The sequence below is a fragment of the Bombus pyrosoma genome, linkage group LG18, assembly GCF_014825855.1.
Source record: "Bombus pyrosoma isolate SC7728 linkage group LG18, ASM1482585v1, whole genome shotgun sequence".
NCBI lineage: Eukaryota > Metazoa > Arthropoda > Insecta > Hymenoptera > Apidae > Bombus > Bombus pyrosoma.
The window spans coordinates 2,014,639-2,031,215 of record NC_057787.1 but is presented as its reverse complement, the minus strand read 5'-3'; the positions used below and the strand labels follow the sequence as shown (position 1 = coordinate 2,031,215).

The window sequence follows — 16,577 nt, the reverse complement described above, 5'->3', positions numbered from 1 at the left end:
TCATCAAAACCCAAACTATAATATTTTACCAAATGTCCTAATGGACAAATTGTAAAATGATCTATTTAAAAATAAAAAAAAAAAAAAAAAAAAAAAAAAAAAAAAAAAAAAAAAAAAAAAAAAAAAAAAAAAAAAAAAAAAAAAAAAAAAAAAAAAAAAAAAAAAAAAAAAAAAAAAAAAAAAAAAAAAAAAAAAAAAAAAAAAAAAAAAAAAAAAAAAAAAAAAAGAAAAAAACCCTTACAGTTTGATTGACTTTCAGGCACCTTGACATAAGCATGGCATCAGATATATAAGAAACACACGACCCGTGCGCTAGATCTTTTGTGTCTGAACCTCCGTGCAGCGAAGATCGAAGAAGAGCTTCTACGAATTAAGGTAATAATTTATAACATTTAAACCATTAATCTATAACAGTTAAGTTATTAATTTATAACATTTGAGCTACTAATTTATAACGTTTAAGCTATTAATTTATAACATTTGAGGTATAAATTTATAATATTTAAACCATTAATAATTGCATTTTAACTTTTAATTTATAACATGTAAGCTATTAATTTATAGCATTTAAGCTATTAATTTATAACATTTAAGCTATAAATTTATAATATTTGAACCATTAGTTCATTGCATTTAAACTACTAATTTATAACAGTTAAACTATTAATTTATAATATTTAAACCATTAATAATTGCATTTTAACTATTAATTTATAACATGTGAGCTATAAATTTATAGTATTTAAACTACTAATTTTTAACATTTAAGCTATTAATTTATAACATTATGCTATAAATTTATAATATTTAAATCATTAATAATTGCATTTTAACTATTAATTTATAACATTTGGACCATTACTTCACTGCATCTGATCTATTAATTTATAACATTTAAGACATTAATTTACAACTTTTAGATTATTAATTAACCATATTTAAACTAAAATTAATAATATTTAAGCTATTAATTTACGACGTTTAAGCTATTAATTTATAACATTTAGGCCATTAATTTATTAGACTTAATCCACTAATCTATAACATTTAAGCCATTAATTTATAACAATCGAACCATTTATTAACAACACTTGAACCATTAATTTTAAACACAAACTATTAATTTATGAAAATTACACAATTAATTAACAACATTTGAACCATTAGTTTATAATATTTAAGTCATTAATTCATAATAATTGAACCATTAAGTTATAACAAATAACTATTGATTCACTACATACAAGACATTATTTATGACATTTAATCTGTTAATTTATAACATTGTAATATTATTTTATAACGATTAAACAATTAATTAACAACATTTGAACCATTAATTCATAATATTTAAGCCACTAATTTATAACGATTAAGTCATTAATCTGTATAAAATCAGTGGCAGTGCAAATTGTAACTATTGAGCGTCTAGGGATGGAAAGTAAATCTTTGTGTCTACTCAAAGCCAAGGAATCAATACCGTATTCATGGAATTGAAGAAACAAGTGCGATTTAATCGGAAACAACGAGATCTCATCATCCATTTGTACGTGCAGCAATTGATAAGTCGTGTGCTTTGGTATCTTCGATGGTAAGTTCAATATTCAAATATGATTTTGTGGAACCATATACTGTATCTATTGTAATTAATAAATTTCAATATACGCTACTACTTTGTTTTAAAATAATTTTACGTTTTCACCTTCCGATGCTTAAAAACACTTTACCTAAATGGGGGACGAGCATAGTTACCTCTCCGTGGTGACTCCCGATAATTGGTATCGTTTTCGAAATAATGATACATAAAGTACTATTCTGAATATTAGAAAATTATTTTTGGAGATCAATGTGTAATGTTAAATAACTGATGGGTGGGTCTCTTGCGTAGTCACCTCCTCGTGGTGAGACCTGGTAATTGGCATCGTTTTCCAAAGATTAATCAACTGATTAATTTTTATATAGCAATTTTAATTTATTAAAATTATTATTTATTTTAATTATATTATATTATTATTATTTAAATTATAATTATTATTTATTATTTATTTTAATTTTAGATACCAAGCTAAGAACTACGCACCAGTCCAGTTTGGGTCACCAAAAGCCGCCAAAAGAATTTTGGATGATCTAGACTGGACTAGTACTCCCCCGCGGGGGCACCGTGGGACATCGTGGGACACCGTGGGATGCGTGCGTTTTAGCCTTAATTAATCGTAAGATAGATATCTATGTTAAGTGCATTGTGAGCTCATTCTGTACAAAGATACATATCCACCTTGGAACGAAAAATATAAATTTCGTCTCCCTTGATCTCCTCGCTTACCACATTGGAAAAATTGTTCCCGCGATTTATCGGTTCACGATCGCTCAGTTCTTTCAAACTGCAGCGTGGCGTGCTCGCTCGCGCGTATTCCGGGTGCGTATGGGTCAACGTGAACTGAACAACTCTTTGGATTCGTAAGTCGCCCCAAGGATACCTCTGTCTTGGTGACTACTCGACAACTGCTCGTCGTTTGCAACGAATCGCGCGAGATGTCATCGCGATGGTGATACCTGAGTCGTAGATCTGCAATTCTGTCCGATTGGTACTTCGGTACTTGAGCAGGGACCTGCATTTAACGTCCTCCGTAATCCTGTTCAGGTGGCAAACCCGCGGGGGTGGACCCCACTGTTCAGTTGGGGCCTTGCCTTTGTAATCCTGATCAGCGGTCCCTCCCCGGGCCGTCACTTGTTCAGTTGGAGTGTGTTAAATTGCAGGCCCATTTGCTGGATCGCTGGTATCATCGGTTGGTGCTATCGACCGTGATAAGTTGCAAACGACGTGATAGGAATCGAGCGAAGGTCAATGCTTGGGCTTTCCGCTGAACTTAGGGTTATCTGGTGCACGGGGGTACGTCACGTAGGTTTGTTAGTTCTTTCGAGAAATCGCGATTTCCTTCGTTCTGCGTGTTTCTTTCATCGTCTGATTATTGGGGCTCCAATTTCATAGTAGCCTCATCCTTTTTCTTTCGTTCCAAGTTAGACAAATGTATCTTTGATACGGAATGTTGCCGATAGGGTTGCGAATTATTGTACGATGTTTGTACTGATCGATGTAATCGTTGTGTGTGAGATACATGTTGCGTTGTGTGGGAGATAGATATTGCGTTGTGTAAGCTTTGTTTTGCGTTTGTAAAGACTCGTGTAACTGCTGCGTAGGAGATAGATGTTTCGCGGTTAGGCTACGAAATAACTATCTCTTTACGCAGGCCCATGATCAAATAGAGTTAGAACTCGACATTCTTGCCAATAGGTTGAATGTCGAGACCGATGCATAATGTTAAATAACTCATGGGCGGGTCTCGTGCGTAGTCATCTCCTCGTGGTGAGACCTGGTAATTGGCATCGTTTTCCAAAAGTTAATCAGCTGATTAATCTTTGGAGAATGATACCAAGCTAAGAACTACGCACTAGCCCAGTTGGGTTTCTCTGCTTCAACAATTTATCAATTTTCATAACTTAATTATAAGCATATACCATTATTCAATAATTAATTATTAAACTTATAAATGTAATATGTTCTTACACGCACAAATTTGTTTTACTTTCAAATATAAGATCATGTTATAGTAATAAAAATTTTAGAATTGATACATCAATTAATAGCAAAGTAAATAATGATAATAAATTGTTTTCAATTAAAGAATTTCTCTTTTCATGGTAGTTCTGATATTAATTCTCAAAGACCGTTGTAAATTGCTAACATTTTTGTCACGTTTTTCTATTTATTACAATGTTGGAATTATTGAAATATTTTTGTTAATAATTGTATGAATAATTAAGTAATATACCGTAATGATATTCTTACTAATACAGTATTTTGTTTAATAGCGGCAGCTACACTCATGTAATATAAAAACTTTTCATTAAGAACATAAGCTTATTCGTAATTGTTACTGAATATTGTCTTAAATATATTTTCTATTTCTCAATTTCATCAATTTGACTGTTTGAATACAATAAATTTGCGCGCGCTCGTGTATACGAAAATTGAGCGTTCCTATTGGTGCAATGTATTGTGACGTCATATTGAGCGCTCCTATTGGTTCGGAATATTAGAAAGTCGTAGTTTAAACCGGGCCGAGAGGTGACATACTCCTGAAAGTCGCGGATCGAAAATTCGTCTCGTCGAACGTTATTCTGTTGTTAGTACCTTCATTTCGACTTTATCAACGATTATACACTTCTATCTGCGTATTTGGCAAGTTACAGTTATTGATCGTTCATATTACCGATCTTTGACGTAGAATTTGGGTTCTATTATTACTTTATTTCACTATAATTGGTTTCATTGTTGTAAATTATTGTTTTATTATACATTTATTCTTGACTGTATTTCTGATGGTTAAAACTATCCATAATTCACATTACACCGGCCTTTACTATAATTTGTTCTGTTATTGCAAATTATTGGTTTTGTCGTACATATATTTGAAACTGTTGATTTTCTTTTGTGTAGATTATTGGCTGGTCACATGACTGAAAGAATAGGGGTTCATATCACAGACGCCATAAGCGATTAACAATCGATAATTCGAACTGAAACAAGATGGACGTCATAGATGATTACTAATAAATCGAGTCGTTGATTTCTCATGCAGATCGGGTAATGATTGAGGTATTATAACAAAGCAGACGTACGTACACGACTATTTTCTCTTTTTATTGGATCAATAGTAATCGATATTTGCTACATAATTGCTATATAGCTTACAATTAGCATATAATAACATCATTTTATAAATAGTTGCATAATTTGTTGAAAATATTAAGATGAAAGAAAAAGAGGTTAAAGAAATCACATTTGAAGCTGTTCACATATAAAAATGTTTCGGCTATATAGATTATCGTTAATAATAATGTACTATTAAGTAATTAATTAATGTTTTTATATTTATGTATAGCATATTATGCAAATCATTTAATTGTTATCAGAAAACAATCTATTGCGAAATTGTTATATTTTTGTATATTGAAATGAGAAAATATTAATATAATATAATAATATAATATAAATTATAATGAGAAAAATTTTTATAGTAATTAGATTTTAGCACAATTTCAATTTTTATTGTTATTAATATTTCAAGTTTAAGTAGAGTTTTATTTTTCATTACCTTAGACTTCTTTAACAAGGAACGATATATTTTTAAGAACAAATTGTAATATTTCATATGTTTTGTTTCAGTTTTTCATAATTTCTACTTTTTCCCGTGCTTCGGGAAGAATGCAGTGATGCTTCGAAACTAAGCATGTAAGAATCTTTGTATATTGTACTCCAATTAATTTTATTCCTTGTATTTCGCTTTAATTATTCAAGATGAAAAAACAAGTCTAATTTTATACTTTAATATCAGAGTTACAGTTGTTACAGTAATTAGAGTTCACTAACAATTTAACTTTTTCATTGTTATTAAAGTTTAAGGTTTTTATAGAATTCCATATTACGTTATTTAAAATATTTTGCTGCATCATTACTTAATTTTCAAAATAAATTATTCACGCATGTATTATTTATATATCTATAAGAAGACATATGTTTTGTTAAAGGCTTATCACTTCTTCTTCTTCTTCTTCTTCTTCCTGCTTCCTGAAAAGGACTTACCTTCAAAAGTTTCAAAAGCCAAGAATGTAAGTAATATGTAAATTTAATTCTATTGCTTATATTTCAATTTGCTACTCTTAATTGTCATTAAAATTTTAATAGAGATTGATAGACATTAATCTTTCATCTTAAAATTTTCTAATTAATTAACGTCATATTTAAGAGCAAATTATAATATTCCATGCATTGTTACAGTTTACTCCTCCTTGATCACGGTCTTCACGACGACTTTCCCTGGACTACCATAGCATCGATGACTACGTTCCTCGCATCTTATCGTGAATCGTATGCATTTTTGTCCCTCTGGTCACTCAATCATGTCTTAGGACGAAAGGTCCGAATCAACACGGGTGACTGGTTGTACTACGTAGAACTTTTGCGAGCACAGTGACGGCGGGTATTTATTATACCCGTGAGTACTAACATTTTCTTTTTCTATGTATTATTTATTAGTTTAGGATAGATCTTCTTGCACATCGCATTTTTGTTTATGTTAATAACATGATACTGAGAAATTTTATATTAACAATATTAATAATGCTACTAACTGATAAAACGATATTATATTAACAATTAATTTGAATATTTGTGATTGAAGATATACATGTATGTTCACTATAATCACTTTTAAAGTTGGAATGTATTAAAGATGTATAAATACAGAGAGTTGCAATGATTTAATTAAATATTTTGTAGTGATGAAGTCGGATGCCTTCCGACTTTGTTGCATTAAAAATTGCAATTATTACATATTTAATAATTCTCTGATGGCACTATTAATTGTTTACCATTAATTTTTTAATTTGGTTATTCATTTTAAAATATACATATAGAGATAGTAAAGTTCAATCCTACCCTACAAATATGCATGGAATTTTATATGCAAGAAGAAATTTCGCAACAGGAAAATTTTGGAATTAAAGCAACAAGTTTTGAACACTGTTTTTGTACTTTTGAAAATGTGCTTTGACGAAGGGATTGCCTGAGTTTGTTTGCAATAATATTTAATTTTGAGTCAATTATTAAATAAATTTCTTATTCGTTGTCAATCTATCTCTTTTGTAATGGAATTTTAATAGTTCACAGAGTCGATTATTTGAATCATTATATTGCATTGATCTTGATTTATGTTTGTTTTCTATAAATAAATTCCATATTAGTATTTCGGTAAATTATAAAATTAATAACCTAGAATATACAGTGATAGTAATAGAGATAAAATTCGAAAATGCAAAATGAAGAAAGATTAATCCATTAGATACAAATTAGATGCACTAATAAGTTTTTAGTTAGAATTTTCAGGCTTAATCCCCTCCGTATTCAATGCCAGGATCTCACTCACGTGCTTAGGTGTTACTTGGGTGAGAGAAAGGCAATGAGTACGATGACCATTGATTTTATAATAATTTGTGAGCGATTGACAATGAGTTAGCGTGTCGTGTACGACGTACTTTCCACATAGTGTGTGTGGTTAGGCTGTGTAATTGCATCATTTAGTATTTATTCCATTTATTATAAATCTAAATAATAAAAAATAAATTGAAACAAATATCATTTAAATCACAACCTGTAAAAAGAAAGGTTCGTTATCGAATACAGGAAATCAGAGATATAGTGTCATTAATTTTATTGTTAAATTATAATAAGTGGTACTACATTTAGTACTATTTACAATTGCTTTGAAATATAAACACACTTTTTGAAGTATGAATATTTGTAATTAAAATTGACATTAACATTTATCGCATTGTACGCAATGATGGCTAGCCTTCGTTAGTCGATTTTAGGAAAATGTTACGTAACATTAGAGTGTGCATGCTGTGTGTTAAGCTCGGGTGTCGGAGGCGTCCCGGGACGTCCTCTCTAGTGTAGGACCTTTGCGCCCGAGTGTTTCTGTGAGAACCGTGGAGCGAGTGTGTTGGTGTGCATGTTTTGCCATTTTTTAAATATAGCGCTAGGTAGGATAGGTAGTATATCTTCTGGTGTGTCTGTTAACTATAAGTAGGCAGGGCCGGGCAGGTTGGCATAGTCTCTGGTCGGGTAGGCGTGCTTTCGTGTGACCAACTTGTTTCTGGAAATCTGATTTGAAAAATCGCCGGTGAAACTGGTACGAGTAGAGCATGCTCTCTTCTCTGTTTTTAACAATGGTTTTGGCCATCCTGTCAATCACAAGTCCTCGGTTGTATCTAAAATATTGGATTTTGTCAACATTAGACTCAATACAACTGACATTATTTACAATTTAACTAAATGTCTAACAACATGTCTAACAACAACTAACAAATAAGCCAAGGGTCCAGTTCAACAACAAAAATTTTAATCGAATGTTCAATAACAAAAATAAAAAAACAAAAATCAATAACATTATAATTAATATTCAAAGTGCTAGTTGCATCCTGTGAGTTACCAGTCAGACTGTAATGACATGACAGACCATTCTTGGTCTTGTACCTGAATAAATCTCACTTTTTCTAGATCACATTATCACAATGTGCGTATGTGAAAACACTATGCTAGATGTTATGATCATAGTGATAATGATCCTCAGGGATCGGTGTACTCATATTGTCATTGTCATCAGTGCAGACATCCAACTCAACAGGAATGCAACTCTCTGGCATTTTTCTCAATTTATCATGACTGTATTTATATGATCGTTTACCATCTAATGTTTTTAAAATATACCTATCACCTTCCAAAATCTCTGCTATTACAAATGGACCCTTAAATTTTGGATCTAATTTAGTTTGATTTCTTTCCTCATTTCACGTAATACAAAATCACCAAGATTAAATCTAAACTACTTTAGTTTTAGTTTTGTCAAATCTATTTTTATCATATTTAGCACCAATTTCTATATTATTTATTTGCCTGCTGCCGTACATGGAGATATCCTAACTTCTCTTTCTTCGATATTATCGGGTAGCAACAACCTTAAAAGGTCTTGCTGTTCTACCGATTAATAATTCTAATGGACTTGAATTAGTCATACGATTGGTGGTGCAATTCAAAGCCAAGAAACATCAGTCAGGACAGAAATTATCCTTTCATGTTTATCTGTCCAAGTTATGTTTTTGTTACCTGAAGTAGGTATTATACAAAGGTTTCATCTCTTGTGAAAATTTAGCAACGAATTTTCGGAAATAAGAAAGACCTATGAACTGTCTGAGGTGGATATGCCATGGTGATTAGTGCTGTTGCTGGTGTAAGATGTCGGTGGGAGGTATACTGATTTTTTATTTTTTTTTTTTTTGCATCCGAAGACTTGTATGAATTGAATTATTTTCTTCTTTTGTTTCTTTTGCATTGTGCAAAGCAGGTTGTGGAAAGGAAAAATGGGACTGGAAAAACATGGGTGCCGGGATTTGAACCTGGGTTCTGACCGTTTGTAACAAAGACGATAACCACTGCGCTGCTGTCGTATGGTCGTAATTGCTGTCGAGTGCCGCTACATGTCTAAGCTGTGTGACGGTCATCGGTGCAGGTAAAGAACTCAAGGCTTGTATTTTGCCCGGATTGGGGCGAACTTCTCCATCATGAATTACATGTCCAAGATAAAGTACCGATATTTTTAGAAAAGAACATTTAGAAAAATTGAAAAAAAGCCGGCTTTTATGAGAGTATTTAATACACTGCATAATCTTTCTAGAGCTTGGTCCATCGAGTCGGTGATAATCAAAACATTGTCCAAATAAACAACAACGTACGAATGAGCGAGGTCACTTAAGGCCTTGAGAATGGCACTCTGAAGAACGGATGAAGAACTGGTGCATTTTTCAACTCAAACGGCATTGTTACATACTCGTATTGTCCATCAAGGGTAACAAATGCTGTATACTCAATAGAATTAGGATAAATAGGGATTTGGTGAAACCTGCTGGCCATGTCTAGGCTAATAAAGTATCTCGCTTTTGCAATCTCGCGATTTGATTCGCAATAAGAGGTAAAGGATACCGACCCGCGACTATATTTTTATTTAACTCTCGAAAATCTACACATAATCGATCTGAGCCGTCTTCTTCTTCACGAGTAACATAGAGCTCGCGAATGGTGAATTACCAGGCCTTATGATTTTTGCTTTAATTAATTCGCGTACTATTCTTCGCTCTTCCTCTCTAAGTCTACAAAGACTTTTTTGTACAGTGACGTTAGGATCAATTAACCGTATTTCTAACTGGCCCGTATTTACGCGAGTACGCGGGAAACCCGTAATGAATGAATCTTTGAATTTTTCTAATTATCGATCTCGTTTTCAGCAGTTTTATTACAGACATTAATTATTTTTGTTTTACAGATAGCGAGGCTATTTTGTGTAATATTTACGTCAAAACCTTGGCTTAAAATTTCACGACCAATCATGATATATTTTAAATAATTATCAACAAGGACATGGAAAATTATCTCCAATGTAAAACCATTAATATGTACAACTGGCAAAATTTGTGATGTACATTTAATACAGGCATTTCCTATTCCTCGCATTATCACTATATCAGTCAATCTTTTTCCAGAAAATTTCAAGGCTACGGATACTTTAATTAGTGAACACTTGGCTCCAGAATCGAAGTAAAATGGAAACGACTTACCTATATGACTTAACGTACCAGCTTCCATCACGCGGGAGTCGACTCGACGTTCGTTGTTGGAATTATCTTCTCTTTTCCGGAATAACGGACAATTACTCACGGCATGGTTCTCCCCATGACACTTGAAATAACACGATTCGTCTAGTTGATTTCCTTTTCGTCTTCGCATTTTATTCTGTTTCTTAATATTTATTCTTTTATGGCACACTGATATTGTATGTCCGGCGATACCACAATAGAAGCACTTAATCCGGGAGCGAGATCGATTGTGTCGTTTAACTTCAGGGCTCGCTGATGAAGTATTTGACGAAGGCACCGGCCAGGAGTAAGAGAATTCTTTCATTTCATTCTGAAACTCGTCCTCGGTCTTGATGCATTTACTGAGTGCAATCCGTTCAATACGCTCATCTTCTGATGTTAGCCGAGCAAGAACGCAAGCATTGATTATTTCAGGAATAGTCAAGTTTTGCCACCTCGTCTTCAGCATACAACGGAGACGAAGACCAAAAGACCAGATGTTTTCGCCCTTCAGTGGTTGTTCCCTCATTATCTTCATTAGCGCCCAGGTTGCTGTCTCGTTTCCACCAAAACGCATAGTGAAAAGTTCTTTAAATCTCGGCCAAGTAATATCCAATTCATCGACCATTATTTTCTTAAGCCACTGTCCTGCAGAACCCTCTAGAGCACGACTTAAAACGGAGTACAACGCGCCATCTTGTAAAGGGTGTTCCTCCATAAGCCGGTTGGCTACTGCGCACCATACAGCTGGATCAGCTCCCGCGATTTCAGGATTAAAATACGGTAGCCATATATTTTTAGATTCTGGAGTTGAGTCTAGCATGAACGACTGGATCAACTCGCGTATTATAGTTATAGACTCTTCCACTGTTATAACTGGTCTCACTTGTAATGTCGAGTTAACAGTGGAGTTAGGCGTGTTTAATATACTTTCACTTGGACTAGCCATTTTTTAGTACACGATATAGATGATAGTTAATAGTATAAATATGATTATCATAGAACTTGTATAACGAGTATACGGTCCACGGGATAGCAAATGCGTTTTCTTCCAAAGTCTAAGTAGAACTGAACTCACTTGTCCACAGTCAAAATGTAACTGAACTTGCTACCAACTATCGAATCTGACTGCCGTCTAACGAATGTCTTTCCGTCACGATGATGTTGCAGGTGAAAACTATGATGGGTGTGTCTAAGGATACGAAATCATCTGATTCGTCGAGGAAAGCCTTTGTTCGGAAAGTGAGGGAAATGGACGTAGCTGCTAATTGGTTACTTTCTATGTTGGTGGTTGAAGAAGGATGCTAATCGCCCTTGAAAGAAAGCTGCTAAATTTTCTGTGCCTTTTCGTAGTAGACAATAGATTTAAGGACTGTTAAGCAAAGAATGTTTGTCCGTTTAAAGGACCTTATTTAGTAAATCCTAAGATCTATAGCAGGTACTTAGGCTAGCTGAAAATGTATACTGTGAAGATGTATCGACATCTGGCAATCATCTTATCCGAAGAACAGGGTCTTTGTGTAGCAAACCACGGGACAGAAACCATTGGAAAGTTTACTGTCGGGTCGTCGCCCTGAGCCCAGTCTCATTGTTACCAATCTCGAACAAATGCAATCAGATTGAATGACGTCAATTGCTTAATTACGGCTATGGTAGAATTCTAATTAAAGTATTAAGGGATTTTCCCAAAATTCCAAAGAGAAGGTGTCCTTTCATCTCTGACATATATATATATATATATATATATATATATATATATATATATATATATATATATATATATTACTTAAAATTCTCAATGCGAGAATTGATTGTAAAATACTAGTAAATGAAAAATATATATATGTCGGATACACATTATGATTAGGGTTGGGGTTAAAGGGGCGTGAAACGAATCTTCGTTATGGTTAGACTTTGTCGTTATGCAATAGAGAAGATATTGACTAATGTAAACACGATTGTTACAGATATCGACAAGTAACCGTAGTAATTAGATACTCGAGACGCTAGTGACAATGATCCTAGGTTCGACAACGAATCCGCGGTCAACAGGATAACTCTGTATTAAAAGTAAAATACTTTAACACACAAACACGTTTAATGGGACGCTTTGTATATACTTCTCGATGTGTAACTCTTCAAGGCGATCGCACGAATAATAGACTGATAGAATTTTTCCTTACTTTTCGATTGCGTTCGTTTGTTATATACTGGTTCGAAGCTTCGAGAAGGTTCCAATCGCCGTTGCTAGGCAATCTCTGCTTGGAGTTTGATTGTTAATACAACGTGTGTCCCATTATATTGACATCTCCGAGGAAAAATGTTCATCCCGTGACCGCGGCTACGTTCGGCGACCAGTTGTGTCACCTCGAACCCAATCCCACTACCACAAGTCTCGAACAAATACAATGAATGACAATTGTTTAATTACGACTATAGTAGAATCTAGATTACAATATTACGGGATTTTCCCATAGTTCCAAATGGGAGGCTCCAGTGTCCTTCCATCTCCGACATATATATATATATATATATATATATATATATATATATATATATATATATATATATATTTATTTATTTTTATCATATTGTTTTTCTTCCAAGTTACTTATTCATAACATGTTTAGGTATACGTTAAAGATCCTTTGTTTGCATATTTTACTAAAAATATGCAAGTGTTCTTGACAATATTGATGTTTACTTTTATTAAGACAAGAATTTTTACGAATTTTCAGACTAGCGTTTTTTTTATATATTCCTGGTATATGTCGTCTTTTAAAATTTTTTGCACTTTGTACGAATTATAAAAAATTGAGATACACAACGAGAAAATAATTTACATTCTTTTGGGTTTAACGTGTTATATATTACTTTTTTTTTTTTTTTATTTAGTCCGTGCCTCTCGGCTTTGGACGAACTTTCAGCTTTCTTTACAGCTCTTTATTGCACTAATCGCCTTCTTATCTCTAATCTAACACTAATGCTTATAATTTATTTCCACTTATGCCTACGATTCATTGCAATTTATATTCATATTTATAATCATGATATTATATATCAATCCATTTTACGTACCCTCGTTTTACCCTATCCAGCGATTCTTCCATGTTCCAACCCCATACCTCTGCTCCAAACAGCGCCACGCTCTCNTACTAGTGCTTCAAACATCTTCATTCTCCTCTCGTAGTCCTGTTTGAATATTCTTTCTCCCATGCTCCATGTTTTCTTCATTGCTATCATCGCTCTCCTTTTCCTGTCCTGTATGTGCCTCTCATCGCTGCCGTTTTTCTGTAGTATGTACCCTAGGTATCTTATCTCCTCCACTTCTTCTAGTTCTTGCTCTCCCCAACTCCATTTTCTTTGTCTCCTTTTGCTTCTTCTTTTTTCGAATACTACTATTTTCGTCTTTTCTGTGCCTAGCTCCAATTCTGCTTCTTTTAGAAATTTTTTGAATTTCCTTAGCATCTCCTTTAGCTCCTCTTCCCTATCCGCCATCAACACAATATCATCTGCGTACGTCAGAAACCATACCTTTCTTCCTCCTATCGCTATGCCCCCGGCTTGCCCTTTCCTTAGCTCGTCTTCCAGCCCTGCCACGTAGATGTTAAATAATGTCGGGCTCAGCGGGCACCCTTGTCTGACTCTCCTCACTGTCCAAAAGGCTTCTGTGTTGCGGTTCTTAACTTTCACCACGTTCTTCGTTTCACTGTACAGTTCTTTAATTCTTCTTGTTAGGTTTTCGCTAACCCCCATCTTTTTCATTTTCTCTTCCAGTTTCTCTCTGTTTAGTCTGTCAAACGCCGCTCTTAAGTCCGCAAAACAGGCAAACCACTTCCCTCTTTCTCTACTCAGCTGCTTGTCAATGATGTGATTTATCACGAACACTGCGTCGGTTACTCCTCTTCCTTTTCTGAATCCAAATTGGCTCTCTTCCAGTTTGGTTTCCACTTCTGCCTTTAGCCGTTCGGATAATTATAAATGTGTTCCAGGAACCATTGCTTTTTACAATGAAACAAAGTTTGTTGTGGACGTCGTTGACCAAATGACACGCAAATATAGTGTGAAAGCAGGGAGTTTCCGATGGCCCCTTCAAGTCTTTTTCAATATTTTGGATTTTTTTTTATTTAATATTTTGCATTCACAATTTGTCCAGTCTGGACATTTGGTAGAATTTTTTAGCTGTTTGATTATCATGTGGGTGGCTACCACCAGCGGGGTACCACCTTCGTGTTTGTTAGGTTATATCCAGAAAGGAATTCATATTTTGTTTAGCCCAGGAATTAGCTGAAGAAAACAAGGAGAACATTTACCAAAGATCAGACGCTTCATTTCTGACACCTTCAACGTGATCACAAAGGACATAACCTAACAAACACGAAGATGGTACCCCGCTGGGGGTAGCCACACACACGATAATCAAACAGCTAAAAAATTTCACCAAATGTCCAAATTGGACAAATTGTGAATGTAAATTATTAAATAAAAAAAAAATCTTCAACGTGAGAAGTGCGAAAAAGTTGCCAAGTGGGTTATTGCAAAAAAATGGAAGTAATAATTATTGTATATATTAATTGAATATTTAAAATTAGAAAAAAAAGACTTTTTATTTATTAACAATTTATCTAAACGTGAAGCCTAATATCGTTCCTTTCAGACGTAATTTGAACGAATCGATTTTTTAAAGAAAAATCTGTATTTTCGTTTACCCGTCAATTTAACGATCCCGTAGAGATAGGTATACTACATACAGATTTAAAAAATTAGAAAGCCTAGGAAAAAATAATTTTGTATATAAATTCTTTGGATGAAATGATTAATTTACGATGCAAAATGGTTAAGATTGGTGCTATGGTTTTTGAGATATTTCATTTCGAAGTTCGAAATCCGTCAAATTGGCGGGTTCCGTAAACTTGGTGTTAAGAAAAATTCAGATTGGCGCGCAATTCGTTTACTGTTTCAACACTTTGCAACAAATGTAAGACCAATTATATTCGACTATCCGTAAGTATGAATAATTTACTGCTCCACTCTGTCTATGTCATGTAATATTTATGGTAAAAGAGGAGTAACTTAATTTGACCGTGCTTCTATAATTTTGTAGGCTTTTATTCAGGAAAATGATTAAGTATAATTTTACAAGACGAGATTTAAATTACGGCCTAACTGTACAGAAGACTAGACTCAAGACTAAAAAGGCTCTTCTTGGTCGAATGCTTGCAGTTGTAGTATGTTGCGTTTGTAGGTGTTGAGTGGCTAAGGGCGGATGCTAATTGCCCTTCCTAAGGGGGAAAATGTAATGTTGGGCTATGTGCAAAAAGTCCAGTCAAAACCTAATGGTTCGCTGTCAGGTAGTGTGGAGTGACATGGACTTGGGTATGGTTGTTGTCACATCTACATGATGTGCTATTAAAACTTCCCTTTCCATTGTACTACAGGTAGCATTGGCCAGTCAAGCACTGCGTTTATGCCAGGCCATTTGTTGCACTGTGTTATGAGCAATTATTGCATACGTTATACGTTCAGCAACATTCTTCCATTTTCATTACCATTTTACTTAATCTCATTAACATTCTTAATTTTTGATGTTGAAATTATTTTATTAATTCCTTTAATTCCATATATTAAAACTTTAAATTTCTTGTATTTATTCATTTTGATAATTTTTTTTTATATTAATTTTCTCTTTACTTATAGAATGATCTTGTAATTATTTAAATTGAATATATTAATATATAAATGTATATATATATATATAAATATTTAAATATAAGGATTTATTAATATAAATCAATCTTTAAGTCGAAATTAAAAGTAAAATTTTACTTTTTATATAAATTGAAGCCAAATCAGAGGCATTTTGTTGTTAATAAAATTATTGAATTAAAATTCCAATTTATTTAATTCATATAGTTTTAAATAAAATATTATACATTCAATATAAAGTTATTAATAAATAAATAATTAATTATAGATAGGTATAAAATAAATAAAGCTTCTAACTTTAATTACAGATACTAAAACTATCTTTATTTCTACTTTAAAATTTTACTTATTAATATTTAACAATATATATACATATATATTATATATAATATTATATTATAATATAATATAATATTATAAATTATTATTATTAAATTATGTTATTAAATATAATATATATATATATATATAATATTTAAAAATTATTGTATAGCAGAAATTCTGTACACAATACTCAAAAAGAAGATCAAAGGTTGCTATCCCATTTATTTATTTCTATTGAATGAAAGGTGATGGAAAGTTGTTAGAAAAGGCAGCGAGGGATAGACTGACACGAAATGAGG

The 16,577-nt window shown here is 33.0% G+C and overlaps 1 protein-coding gene and 1 long non-coding RNA gene across 2 annotated transcripts; one reads left to right on the top strand and one right to left on the bottom strand.

Moving 5' to 3' along the window:
• Nucleotides 1-5,227: 5,227 nt before the first annotated feature.
• LOC122577191 lies at nt 5,228-6,163 on the top strand. Its single transcript, XR_006320121.1, has 3 exons — nt 5,228-5,293; nt 5,590-5,670; nt 5,840-6,163. It is a non-coding gene; the product is annotated as an uncharacterized LOC122577191 (long non-coding RNA).
• A 1,118-nt stretch (nt 6,164-7,281) lies between these two features.
• Nucleotides 7,282-11,949, bottom strand: LOC122577372. Its single transcript, XM_043748668.1, has 2 exons — nt 10,231-11,949; nt 7,282-7,830 (listed from the first exon to the last, which is right to left on the bottom strand). Exons 1-2 carry the CDS (start codon nt 11,195-11,197, stop codon nt 7,811-7,813), a joined length of 987 nt encoding a protein of 328 aa, XP_043604603.1. The 5' UTR covers nt 11,198-11,949; the 3' UTR covers nt 7,282-7,810.
• Nucleotides 11,950-16,577: the final 4,628 nt, after the last annotated feature.